Source organism: Capricornis sumatraensis, chromosome 13 (genome assembly GCF_032405125.1).
Source record: "Capricornis sumatraensis isolate serow.1 chromosome 13, serow.2, whole genome shotgun sequence".
Classification (NCBI taxonomy): domain Eukaryota; kingdom Metazoa; phylum Chordata; class Mammalia; order Artiodactyla; family Bovidae; genus Capricornis; species Capricornis sumatraensis.
This window is the reverse complement of record NC_091081.1, coordinates 70,336,694-70,351,362: the sequence shown is the minus strand read 5'-3', so window position 1 is coordinate 70,351,362 and position 14,669 is coordinate 70,336,694. Positions and strand designations below refer to the sequence as shown.

At 35.7% G+C, this 14,669-nt stretch overlaps 1 protein-coding gene across 2 annotated transcripts in view; it reads left to right on the top strand.

Annotated features, from left to right (window-relative positions):
* Positions 1–14,669, top strand: part of EPM2A (EPM2A glucan phosphatase, laforin) — a 118,451-nt gene that overhangs the window by 52,558 nt on the left and 51,224 nt on the right. For both annotated transcript variants that reach the window (XM_068985412.1, XM_068985413.1), the window contains exon 2: positions 9,818–9,992. In XM_068985412.1, the coding sequence (XP_068841513.1) occupies positions 9,818–9,992 (175 nt within the window). The remainder of the gene's footprint in view (positions 1–9,817; positions 9,993–14,669) is intronic.

The window sequence follows — 14,669 nt, the reverse complement described above, 5'->3', positions numbered from 1 at the left end:
CACATTTGCATGCATGTGCGTGCACACACACACACATACACACATACAGAGGAGTCCGATGTTTGATTCATTATCATAATCATCCTGTCACATTTAGTGTTTTCCTTTCTGGTCCTCCAAATTCTAGCCTCCTTAACAATAATATTCTCATGTATATTGTAGAAAAGCCTTATTATTTCTAAATCTAGTTCCTATTTTCATCATTGTGAAGTGTCTTTGTAGTCATTACTATAATTTTAAATCAAAACTCTTGGAGCTCTTTCCTGAATTTGTGGAATTGTTTTGTATTGGATTTTTCCTGGGAGTTATTTTAACTTTAACTCATGGCATAGGACTCTTGAGTATATAAACCTCCTATTATTTTAATACAATATTGTTATACAGAAAGTGAACTTTCATCTACATACCTACCTGAATTGGTATAGCACTTTCTTCCTGCCCATAGATAGTCTTTCATTTCCTAATTTTCATTAGCCAGATATCATTTTTTTTGCCATTAGCATGAAGTGTTGTCTACTTAACACTTTGCAGTTTAGATTTTTGCATTCTATAACCAAATGAGATAAAAATCCTGTAAATAATAATATTCTTTCATAATTTTGTGTTACTTATTATTTTCCTATTAACTTTTCTTGTTTTCGCTCTTTAAGTTTTATTTTGTGGTGTGTATGCAGATTCTGAAAGTGACTGTATAACTGCATAGGTTAGATATTAACTGTGGTCTTCCTCCTTATGATACATGTATGTATCCCTGTTCTTATAGATTGGGGAGGATGGAACACTCTCTAAGATAACTGTGGAGAAGGAAAGATTTAAATCCTCTGGGTCTTCCTTACATCTGCTTCCCTGCTTCTGCTCTGCTTAGCAGATATAGCTTCTTGTTGCCCTGCTTATATTGCCCTGTTATACATCAAGTCAACACTGGCAAGGAATTAAGTTTTAAAATGAATTTTCATTAATGAACTATCCTCTCTCTCTCTCCATGCAAGAAATTTGTGTGTGAATGTAGTAGGTTATATTGAAGGTTGGGGTGGGGGGCTTGGTGAGTAGAGAGGAATATTATAGAAGGACAAACAACTTCAAATTAGGTATTAAAACACTTGCCTTTACCTGCTCTCTGGTGGTCTCATGACCAGTGTGCATTGATTATCAACTTCGCTTTACGTAGTCTGCGAGCCGTATCTTCCCATCTCTCTCCTCGTTCTCCATCTCACCTTTCCTTCTCTTTCTCAGTCTTCACATTTCTTTTCCTATCCTTTCCTTCTTTGGTTGCCCCCATGTCCTCTCTTCTGTGATGCAGTTTAGCTGTTTCCCACCACTACTCCCAGTTCAGTTCAGTTCAGTCGCTCAGTCGTGTCCAACTCTTTGCGACCCCATGAACCGCAGCACCCCAGGCCTCCCTGTCCATGACCATCTCCCGGAGCTCACCCAGACTCACGTCCTTTGAGTCCGTGATGCCATCCAGCCATCTCATCCTCTGTCGTCCCCTTCTCCTCCTGCCCTCAATCCCTCCCAGCATCAGAGTCTTTTCCAATGAGTCAACTCTTCGCATGAGGTGTCCAAAGTACTGGAGCTTCAGCTTTAGCATCATTCCTTCCAAAGAAATCCCAGGGTTGATCTCCTTCAGAATGGACTGGTTGGATCTCCTTGCAGTCGAAGGGACTCTCAAGAGTCTTCTCCAACACCACAGTTCAAAAGCATCAATTCTTCAGTGCTCAGCCTTCTTCACAGTCCAACTCTCACATCTATACATGACCACTGGAAAAACCGTAGCCTTGACTAGATGGACCTTAGTTGGCAAAGTAATGTCTCTGCTTTTGAATATACTATCTAGGTTGGTCATAACTTTTCTTCCAAGGAGTAAGCATCTTTTAATTTCATGGCTGCAGTCACCACCTGCAGTAATTTTGGAGCCCCCAAAAATAAAGTCTGACCCTGTTTCTACTGTTTCCCCATCTATTTCCCATGAAGTGATGGGACCAGATGCCATGATCTTCACTTTCTGAATGTTGAGTTTTAAGCCAACTTTTCCACTCTCCTCTTTCGCTTTCATCAAGAGGCTTTTTAGTTCCTCTTCACTTTCTGCCATAAGGGTGGTGTCATCTGCATATCTGAGGTTATTGGTATTTCTCCCGGCAATCTTGATTCCAGCTTGTGTTTCTTCCAGTCCAGTGTTTCTCATGATGTACTCTGCATAGAAGTTAAATAAGCAGGGTGACAATATACAGCCTTGACGTACTCCTTTTCCTATTTGGAACCAGTCTGTTGTTCCATGTCCAGTTCTAACTGTTGCTTCTTGACCTGCACAATAGGTTTCTCAAGAGGCAGGTCAGGTGGTCTGGTATTCCCATCTCTTTCAGAATTTTCCATAGTTTATTGTGATCCACACAGTCAAAGTCTTTGGCATAGTCAATAAAGTAGAAATAGATGTTTTTCTGGAACTCTCTTGCTTTTTCCATGATCCAGCAGATGTTGGCAATCTGATCTCTGGAATGAGGTTCGTGACATTGTACAGGAGACAGGGATCAAGACCATCCCCATGGAAAAGAAATGCAAAAAAGCAAAATGGCTGTCTGGGGAGGCTTACAAATAGCTGTGAAAAGAAGAGAGGCAAAAAGCAAAGGAGAAAGGAAAGATATAAGCATCTGAATGCAGAGTTCCAAAGAATAGCAAGAAGAGATAAGAAAGCCTTCTTCAGCGATCAATGCAAAGAAATAGAGGAAAAGAACAGAATGGGAAAGACTAGAGATCTCTTCAAGAAAATTAGAGATACCACACTCCCAGACTCAACTATTTTCAACCATTGCCTGCTGCAGTGTATCAAAGTGCTCAACTGGAACAAGATCCACTCTCTCAAAGAGGCAGTTGGTTGAACAAAAATATTTTTTTTGCATTTTATTTTGTTTTGCTTTTGCCACTGGAACAGAATATCAAAATGCCAGCGCTGGTAATGATTATACCATGTTTGTACAACTTTATGCACCAATAACTTCTGGAGTAGTAAGTAACAGATGGGCATGAGAGCGATCTGATTTGGGTGAATTACTAGCTAAAATTAGAGATTAATGTGTTAGGTTCAAATTGATGTTCATGTGCTAGAAATAAAAACTGCAAGGTAATTAAACTCCGAAGAGGATAGATTCAAATAAAACAACATATGCAAAATAATTAGAATTTTAAGTAGACTGCTATCCAATGAATTTTGCTTGTCCCATATTTCAAACGTTCTGACTAAAAAATAAAGTCATTTTAACTTGAACTTTCAAACTTACAGAGCTATTTAAAATAATGTGTTAGTCCAGAGTTTTAGATTTTTTTGAGGTTTCTTATTTCCCTGGCTTTAATTGGAATGCCAGGAAGCTGTCTTCTTACTCCTTCACATTCATCGCTTTATTTTAATTCACGTGATTTGCCTTAATGAACAAATAACATTATGGCCAAGTCCGCTCTAAGGAAATAGGCATTTATTGTTAATTAAATGAACCCTTTTCTACTTTTCTGCCAATAACACAGGTTAGTTTATTTTGCCTTAGTGAGTTGTTTGTATGTTTATTTATTTAAAATTAATGCTAATAAGTGACTGACAGTGGGCGGCTCCAATGGAACAGAGAATTCGCTCCTGCAGGTTCCCTCCTCATCCTACCCCAACCTTCAAAGAAGTCACAAAGTTACCTTTTAACCTGATACAGCGTAGTAGCCAACTGACACCTTCATGAGGTAGAAGAGACCTGGAAAATTTAACTAAACCTCTATGCATAAATGATCACAGTGCTAGTGAACAATGTGTTTACTAGGATGAGATGATTGGATGGCATTACCAGTGCAATGGACATGAACTTGGGCCACCTCCAGGTGTTCAAAGACAAGGAGGCCTGGTGTGCTGCAATACATGGGTTCTCAAAGAGTCTAACACAACTGGGTGACTGAACAACTACACATTGTACTCTTAGGCCAGTCCTATGGAACAAAAAGTGGATTGGATACCTAAAAATTCTCTCATCTATTTGGAAAAAACAGGCAAACCAAGATTTATTTATTTTTGAATGAAACTTTTTATTTTGAAGTAATTTTATTTTATTCACATGAAGTTGTAAGAAATAATACAGAAAGATTCTGAGTAACTTTTGCCATTTCTCTCATTAGTAACGTATTCACCACCAGGATCTTCCGTGTCCTCTTTACAGCCTCACCTGATTACCACCTCCTCTACCTTCCAAACCCTGGCAACCACTAAACTGTTCTCCATTTCTATACATTTTTTTTCAAGAATGTTATAAAAATGGTATTATATAATATGTGGGATTGACTTTTTTTTTCACTCAGCATAATTTTTTGAGATTTACCCAGGTTATTGCATTATCAACAGGTCATTCCTTTTTTTGTTTGTTTGTTTTGGCTGACTCATGGTATGGACATACCAGAATTTGTTATTCACTCATTGAAACACATTTTCATTGCTTTTTGTGTTTTGTTTTTTGTTTTGTAGATTCCACATGTAAGTGAGATCACATAGTATTTGTCTTTCTCTGCCTGATTTCACTTTGCATAATCCTTCCATCAATCCAGGTTGGATTGATACTTTGACCACCATATAATTAACCTCATTATCTCTAGTGCTTTTCTTTGTTTTCAGGTTCTAGTTTATATGATAAGAATGTAACCACTTTTACTTTCTTTTAATTAGTGCTTCCATGGTGTATCTTTTTCTATACTTTTACTTTTCACTTGCCTGTTTAATCTGAAGTGAGTTTTTCCTAGACAGCAAATAGCTGGTTCACTAAAAACAAACAAACAACAACAACAAAAAAAACCTACTCTTAAAATCTCTCTATTTTAATGTGTATTTAGACAGTTTATGTTTAATGAGATTATTGGTATATTAGGACTTAAGTTTGCTAATTTTTTTTTCATTTGTTTATGGTCATTTTCTCTTGTTGTTGTTTTTTTCTATTTCCTTTCTCTGCCTTCTTATGGAAATATGGTTCATACTTAAACATTTTTTTTTAAATTCTATTTTGATTTACCTATATTATACAAGCTTGTCATAGATGACTGGTTTCATCATTTTGCCATATTAAATGAATTGGAGGAATCTTATTTCTTTGCCCTTCTCCATATAACTGCCTTAAATATTTCCACTACATACATGTAGGACATCAGAGAGCACTGTAATATTTGTTAGAAACTCAAGAGAAGAAAGAAAATCTTCTTGTCATAGATTGTCATAGATGACTGGTTTCATCATTTTGCCATATTAAATGAATTGAAGGAATCTTATTTCTTTGCCCTTCTTCATATAACTCCCTTAAATATTTCCACTACATACATGTAGGACATCAGAGAGCACTGTAATATTTGTTCGAAACTCAAGAGAAGAAAGAAAATCTACTGTATTTACCCATTTGCTTATCATGTTCTTCCTTTCTGATGTTAAACAACTTCTTTCTATTTATAGAGATCTTCTGTTTAGGCTCCCCATCGGCCCCCCCACCCCCACCCCGCCCTGGCTTTTATTTTTTTTAGAAAACTACTGACATAAGAATGATTATTTCCCTAAATTGTTATTTTTCTCTGGCTACTTTCAAGACTTTTTCTTTGTGTTTTCCTAAATTGTTATCTTTCTCTGGCTACTTTCAAGATTTTTCTTTGTGTTTAGTTTTTAAAAATTTAATTATGATATGTTGTGGCATGGATTTCTTTTTGTTTATCCTCTTTGGACTTTGTGCAAGTTCTCGAACCTGTATGTTTGTTGGCAAATTTAGAAAATATTTAGACATATTTAGATATCATTTTTCTCCAGTATTTTTCTGCTACATCCCCTTTCTCATTTCTTCTTCAGATTCCATTTACAGGAATGTTACATCTTTTGTTATAGTCCTACAAGTCCCTAAGGCTCTATTTTTTCTTTTCCATCTGTGTTCTCTCTGTTGAATAATTTCTGTTCTATCTTATAGCTTGCTATTTCTTTTCTTTCTGACCTCCATTCTGCTCTTGAGCCCATCCTCTGAGGTTACTATTTCAACTGTTATATTTTTCAGTTCTAAAACTGCCATTTAGTTCCTATTTACATCTTCTATTTCCTTGATAAGACTGTAATTTTTCATTTCAAGTGTGTTCAATGGATTGTTGAAGCTTAAAGCCTTTGTCAGATAGTTCTAACATGTCTGTCATCTTGAATTTAACATCTTTTGAGCATTTTTTCCCCATTCAGTTTGAGGTTTTTGTGAGTCTTCATATAATGAGTGACTTTCTATTGAAGCTGGGGCATTTTGAATATTTTATAATGAGACTCTGCATCTGATCCACCTTCTAGTTCTCTGACATTGCTCCAGCAGGACGGTGGAGGTATTACCTCATCACCCAGGTTCCCCATCCAGTTTGCATTGACAGCTGAAGGGATCAGACTCCTTGTTACTGCTGAATGAGGTGGGCGCTCCCATTCTCCGTTACACCTTCACTGATATGATACCTCTCTGACTGAGAGAGAGAGATGTGTCTTGTTACTTCTCCTAAAATATGTATTTGTAAAAATGAGTAATTAAAAACCCCAATTCTAGGAATGAAGCATTCTTAGGAAGTTCATGTTACATACATAATTTTTCTTGAACAGTGTGATTTATGTATATTTGAGTTCCTCAATAATTATATTTATTTAAGTTATAACATGTAAATTGTTGTAAGTCTCATATTGATCAGCAGGAGCCATAGATATTATTCTTTCATAGCTAAAAAGTAATGCCTTCTTTTTATAGCAAATCCAATGGATTCAAAATAATTTAGAGTAAAATAGTCCTTTCTTCCCAGTTACATTCTCCAGATATAACTACTGTTGCGAGTTAGATAGGCATCCATCCTGTTTTCAGTCTATGGTTTCAGTTTTCAGTCTATGGTTTCCCACCTCACTTACTCACTCCTAGTTTTCCTCTACAGCTTCTCTTTCTATTCCTCCTTTCTAATCTTGTTCTTCTCTATCCAGCTGTAAAATATTGAGATGCTTTCAAAATTGGTTCCAGAAGTCTTTTCTCCTCAATCAACGTTGTTTTTCTTTGTAAGTCATCTATATCTTTGTCTCAGTTACCATTTATACTTAGATGACTTATGAACTTATTTTTCTACTTCAGATCTCTGGTCTGAGTGTCAAATCAATAACTCCAGCTCTCTACTTGACAGCTCCTTTTGTATCTAAATAGCACTCCAAGTCCCAAATGCCAAAACCAGACTGACTGTCTTTTCTTCCAACTCTGCCGGTTTTCACGTCTCAGTAAATGGTATCACTATATATTGAGTTGTATTCGGCAGAAGCCTAGGAATCATTTCTGATTCTCTTTTTATCTTCACCTCCCATATCCAATTAATCATTAAGTCCTGTGGCTTTTCCCTCGTGAATTGTCCCATTCCTTTCTATTTTCAGGCTTTTATCACCTCTGACCTGGGCTAACATAGAAATTTCCTAAGTGGACTTTCTGCTTCTAATCTCATTGTGTTTGAGTTAATTTTTTACTCTGTAACCAGAGAGATATTTTCACAATAAAAATTTGGTCATGTCAACTGCCTGATTAAAATAATTCATTTTTTAAAATTGCTTTTATGGGAAATACCTAAATCCTTAACAACATTTAGTACAATTTCTGTCATATAGTCAACATTCAATAAGTATTTTTTGGGAGAATGAATAGTTGAACTGAGATAGTTTGTAGTATTTGCTATTAAAATAGTATTGTTACACACATGTATGTATCCAAGTATCTTTCTTTACTTTTGTTATATTTCTGTTGGATATGTTTCTAGAAGTAAGATTGCTAGTATAGTTTGGTTTTCTCTATTAAATATAAAGTTTAATAAGGCAATTGGTGTAGTACCTTGTAGCCATCAAGAGAAAAAGAAGAACCTAACCTAAGCTAGGAAGATCAATGATGATTTATTTATTAAAGGGGCCATCATGTACCCTCTGTCTGGTAAGGAGAATTATGTTCTAAAGAACTGCCCAATCACTTAAGCATTTTAAAAGATAGAATGTGAACGTGAACGTGAACATGAAGTCGCTTAGTCGTGTCTGACTCTTCGCGACCCCATGGACTGTAGCCTACCCGGCTCCTCTGTCCATGGGATTTTCCAGGCAAGAGTATTGGAGTGGATTGCCATTTCCTTCTCCAAGGGATCTTCCCAACCCAGGGATCGAACTCGGGTCTCCCACATCGTAGACAGATGCTTTACCGTCTGAGCCACTATATGCTAAATAACCTTAGATAAAATATTTTGGAAGACAGAGCAAGGAATGACTGAATCGAATTTTCATATTTATAATAATTGTGACATACCTATTTTATTTTGATTATATGTTTTTCTTGGGTTTCTCTGGTGGCTCAGATGGTAAAGGATCCACCTGCAATGCAGGAGACCTGGGATCAATCTGTGGGTCGGGAGATCTTCTGGAGAAGGGAATGGCAAACCACTTCAGTATTCTTGCCTGGAGAATTCCATGGACAGAGGAGGCTGGTGGGCTATAGTCCATGGGGTTGCACAGAAGTGGAGATGAGTGAGTGACTAACACTTTATATGTTTTTCTTATTAATGACAATATATGAAAATTAGGTAGTTTAAGGAAAAGATTGACTTGAAATGTGGTAGTCACATAGAGATTATAAAAATAATGTAGAAATAATTGTCATAGAAATTGAGGGTCTGTTTACTAGTGAAGTGGATACCGGGCAGAACTGTGATGTAAGCAAATAATGTTATCAGAGGCATGCTGTCCTGTTTTGCCTCTTTTGCTGCACTCTCTGGAGGGCAGAGGGTCTGTCTTTGTGCTTTTATAAAGTAAGCAGTAGAAAACAGCATGAAGGTATCAAGTGCCTAAAAGGTGGGGGCTTAGGGGTCCCAGGTTACTGATCACTCTGTACTTTGTTCTATGATCCTGGGCAAGCTGGTTAATCTCTGTGATGCTTAGTTTTCCCATCTGAATATAATACTAACCACCGATTTACATGCAAACTGGATTGGATATGGTCCTTTATTTTATTATTTATAAATGTATTTATTTAAAAAATTGATCTGTTGTTTGAGCTGATACCGAAACATTTTATTACTGATTTTAGTCATAAATGTGGAGGGAGTCATAAATTCCAGGGAGATAAAAGTATGCAGCATAGGGACATAAATAGCCTTAAGAGCCCTTATCATCAGCTTGAAAAGTGAAAAGTAAAACTGTTAGTTGCTCAGTCATGTCCAACTCTTTGTGACTCTGTGGACTATAGCCCACCAGGCTCCTCTGCCCATGGAATTCTTCAAGCAAGAATACTGGAGTGGTTTTCCATTTCCTTCTCCAGGGGATTTTCATGGCCCAGGGATTGAACCCAGGTCTCCTGCATTGCAGGCAGATTCTTTACCATCTGAGCCATCTGGGAAGCCCCTTCAACAGCTTATCAGGCTGCAGAGTGACTCACAATGGGCTCTTAAGGCCCTGAGCAGTCCCATGAAATTCTGAGTTAATATGCTTTTGTAAATATCCATGTATTCATTGGGAGCATAGTACACTGAAGTTAACAAGTAATTCTTTACATATTTTTACTGTGTTCCCTCTTCAGTTCAGTTGCTCAGTGGTGTCCGACTCTTTGCAACCCTATGGACTGCAGCACGCCTAACTTCCCTGTCCATCACCAACTTAGTCTATTTTTGTTTATACTGAGATCTGAGATGTGTAGATTATGCAGCTTTGTATTTATTTTTGTCTTGCTATTAATTTTGAATCAGCAACTCTATGACTGTTGAAGCAAAGCATTGATGTAATTGCTTTGTTTGTCATTTCTTCTTGTTCTAGGCAACGGGCCTCACCATGACCGTTGCTGTACTTACAATGAAAACAACTTGGTGGATGGTGTTTATTGTCTCCCAATAGGACACTGGATCGAGGCCACTGGGCACACCAATGAGATGAAGCACACAACGGACTTCTATTTTAATATTGCAGGCCACCAAGCCATGCATTATTCAAGGTAAAAATAGTGCCATGTTTATAAGCATAGAAGTAGGACAAGGGTAGCATTAGGACAATGGAAGTGGTCACTATGTTCAAAACTGCAGCCTCTCCCTCTGGAGGGTTATATAGGCCTGAGGTACTTTGAGGAAGTAAATTACAGTGAATTACTGTAAGAGCTTTTCTGGCTCTAGACATGAAGAATCCTTTTTATAGAACTTTTTTTACTAAATACATACTCTGGCATCAACATATTTTGACCAGACACTAGTTAACCAATTTTTGTACTTATATAGTGGGTTAAAAATAAAAAATAGATTAAAAATATCATAAATCAGCTTTTGTATCTTTTATGCTACTGACCAGCAGTGAAACAAAAATTGATGTCTCTTTATAAAATATGATTCAAATAAATATGTATGAAGATCTAGACATAAGACTAGATTGGATGTGGTCATTTGTTTTGTTATTTATTAACAGATTTATTTTTATTTATTTGTCTATTTAATTATTATACTAACAGTATGTGTCATAATACAAATTCAACACTGAAGAGGATACTAAATGGAAAGTAAGGTTCCATACACTTTCCTTTCATTCCCACTCACCAGAAATAATTATTTTAAACTATTTTATTGCTAGTTTTTCTGAAACTTAAATCCAAGAGTTAAATAATATGCATATATTTTATTTATTAATATGTCAATTTAAAAATAGTTTTTGAAAGAAATAATACCAATGAACTTACTTACAAAACAGAAAGAGACTCACTGACTTAGAGAACAAACTTATGGTTGCCAGGGGGAAGGATATGGGGAAGTGATAGGGAATTTGAGATGGACATGTACACACTGCCATATTTAAAAATGGATAAGCAACAAGGACCTTTGTATAGGACACGGAACTCTGCCTAATGTTATGTGGCAGGCTGGATGGGAGGGGAGTTTGGAGGAGGATGGATACATGTATATGTATGCCTTAGTCCCTTTGCTGTTCACCTGAAACTGTCATAACATTGTTAATCAACTATACTCCAATGCAAAAAAATTTTTTTTAATTAAAATATTTCAGAAAAATAGAAAAAAAATAGCTTTTGACTCCCCGCTATTACATGAGACAAATTTAGCTCACTTATTTTTTCTCCCCTCTTCCAACCTCTACCACGTTCATTAAAAAAATTCTTTTGTTATTTAACATCATAAAAATTCTATTTCTTGACCCATAAATTTTTGACTGTGCCCATTGATTTTCTAATGTGTGAGGTCAGAGATTTATTGTTCCTATATTTTCCTCCACATCTACTTTCACCCATTAACTTCTGTTTTTCATTATTTTTACATTTTCAAGGGTTATAGAAGTTGGATTTAATTTAGCAAATATAAATGAATCTTTTGTAATTTGATGATTTGAAATTTAAAGCCAATATTCAACATTTAAAATTCTCTGTATGTATTATTTACTGTAGGACACACAATGTTTGTACCATAGACAAAGATGCATTCTCATGTTCTTAAAAATTGTATTGCTTTGAATGAGAGATATAACTAATATAAACAGGGCTGTAAGGGGTAGGAGAGATGGAGAAAACAACTTTATCATAGTGTTAAGAAATGAATATTCTTCTTGGACACACTTTTCTTATAAATTCACATTAGATGTTGGCTTTGCTAATGGACTGGATGCACACCAGGAGGAAAAGAGTTCTGTATGACTTGTGTTTTTATGGTCTGAGCAACTGGATAAATAAGATGAGGAAGATTTAGGAGAAGAACAATTTGGAGTAGGGACTGAGATGAAAATTTTATTTTAGACATATTGCCTTTGAAATGTAGGCTAGGTTGCAGAAAAGAAATCCATGTGTTGTGTGGAGTTTGATCCCTCTCTCTTTCATTGTTTGTTTAAAAAGTAACTGCTAACCCTTAATTTTTCATAGTTATTATTTGAAAGAGTAGGTTGTTTATTAGTTTTGGAGTTTCAGGGATAGGTTGGAAATGGAAATATAAACTTGGGGTTATCAATATACAGGTGACATTCAAAGTGATCACTCTAGTTGAGACCATGTAGCAAATAAGTAAAATAAAGAGAAGGAACTGGCAACCCACTCCAGGACTCTTGCCTGGAAAATCCCATGGACATAGGAGCCTGGTGGCCCATGGAGTCATGAAGAGTCGGACATGGTTGAGCCAATAGATGACGTGATGAAAATAAAGAAGTTACAAAGAAGAGTCCTCAGATTCACACAATTTAGGAATCAAGGAGAAAAAGAATATCAAAAGAAAAGAATGAGAAGGACCATCCATTGAGATGTTCTGACACTTAATCAAGATGTGTTAATGGATTCTTTTTCATTTTTGCTGAGTCACATTTTCTGAACCCTTTCATGTGCTGAGTCATGTCTTGGGCTCTAGGGATTTTTTCTTCTGCTATTGGATTATTTCTCCTCCTTCCTTGTCTTTGTTCTGTCATTGAAGACACTCTTTAGATGGATGTTAGACCTCATGGCCTTGTACTGTATTTTTGACTCTTTAAAAATATTTTTCAGCTTCTGGTTTTATTGCTTTACATTTTGGGAGACTTCATTGTTTTTCCAGCTTACCTATTCTTTTTTTTTTTTCTCTTAATTTTGGTTCTTAATTTTCGTGGGCTCTTCCTTATTCTTTTATTCTCTTTTTGCATATTTGTTTGTTCTAGTTTATGAATGAGTACTTGCTTAAATTACTATGGAGAATTATTTTAAAGTTATCTTCTATTCCTGGAGTGATCTTGTTTCCTCCTAAATCAGTTGTTCTCTATTCATTTTTGATCCTTCTCTCTTTCATTGTTTGCTTAAAAAGTAACTGCTAACCCTTAATTTTTCATAGTCATTATTTGAAACAGTAGGTGAGCATGAATTTCATCTGCCATTACTAGCTTTTATACCTATGAGTGTGTTCACCCAGGCTGTGTGCATTTGGGCAGATCACATCTCAGTGAGTGGAAGAGAAGCAGATAATCAGCCTGGGCCCTCCTACCACCCCTTCTGGAATAAAGAGATGGGAGGATCTGTGTGGGGCACACCTCTCACTCTGAGAACTTTCCCTCCCCAAGTAAACGTTTCAATTTTTATTAAAAAATGTTTCAATTTTTAAAGAAGGTATTTCTTCAGTTTCACATATGGTATAATGGCTGTATATGAATATGAAATTGAATATGAAACATAGTTCATGTACTCATTGTTTATGCAAGAAAGGTTACATTAAAAATTTTCTTCAAAGCAGTTTAGTTTCACTAAGTCTCTGTCCTACTGAATTTTCAGGTAATTCAGCCTGTTATCTTCCTCAGGTATAAAAAGAAAAAAATATATAATATATAAAATTATATAATAATATATGTACATAAAATAGACAATAGATACAGAATATGTATAGTATGTAGAATATATATATTTACACATGGTGTATTATATATATATGTAGTATATAATACACAGATACAATACCTACATACATATATAAATGAGAAAAAATCTCATGCTCAGAATTTTGGGCCTAACAGTATTCCTTCTATTTATTTATTTCTTTAACAGAGATAACTGGGAACTTGTAAATAAATAGCAATTGTTCATAGTGGATCTGTTGGCATCTCTCTGATTTTAAGAAGTTCCATTAACCTCCAGTGTTTCTCACAGTTCTGTCTCAAAATTACCTACTTGAAAATCAACTGGGTGATATGATTTTTAAAAATAAAAATCAATTGGGTGTTTTGTTTTTAAAAAATATAGATTGATGAGCACCATCAATTCCTGGAATTTCTTTTCCAACCTCTTCATATGGTTCTTTGAGACATAAAAATGTGAGAACTTCTGTGATCAGTTGAATAAAGACTAACTTAGAATTTAAAAGAGGAAGACTTTTATGTACTATTAGTTATTTCAGTCTAACTCCCCTTATAAATTTTAGCTACAATTCATCCTCACTTGAAACTGGACAAGATAAAAATGTGAATTCAGTTTATGAGTTGAAAAGACAATAATATATTTCATTGTTAAACTGAAAACATCTAATAGCTATCTACTTACTGTATTCATTTGATGTACAATGCTAAAGTAATTTGTGGATTTGTTTTTATTGCTGAAAGAGATGCATCCATGATAGGTTATATGTTTGAGCATATATAATAATAGAGATAGTCAAACTCACCTAATAATTTATAATCACAAATTATCAGCCTTTATTTGGATATGGGAATGGATTTTGCCTAGTTTTATTTTTATGGTTGGGGTAAAAAAATTGTGAGGTCAGTACCCTTCATAATGATAAGACTGTCAAGAACTGAAGATTTAAAAAATATCTAATAATTAAATGTTCAGTTCAGTTCAGTTCAGTTCAGTTGCTCAGTAATGTATGACTCTTTATGACCCCATGGACTGCAGCACACCAGGCTTCCCTGTCCATCATCAACTCCAGGAGTTTACTCAAACGCATGTCCATCGAATCAGTGATGCCATCCAACCATCTCATCCTCTGTCATCCCCTCTCCTCCTGCCTTCACTCTTGCCCAGCATCAGGGTCTTTTCCAATAAGTCAGTTCTTTGCATTAGGTGGCCGAAGTACTGGAGCTTCAGCTTCAGTGTTAGTCCTTCCAATGAATATTCAGGACTGATTTCCTTTAGAATTGAATGGTTTGATTTCCTTGAAGTCCAAGGGACTCTGAAGAG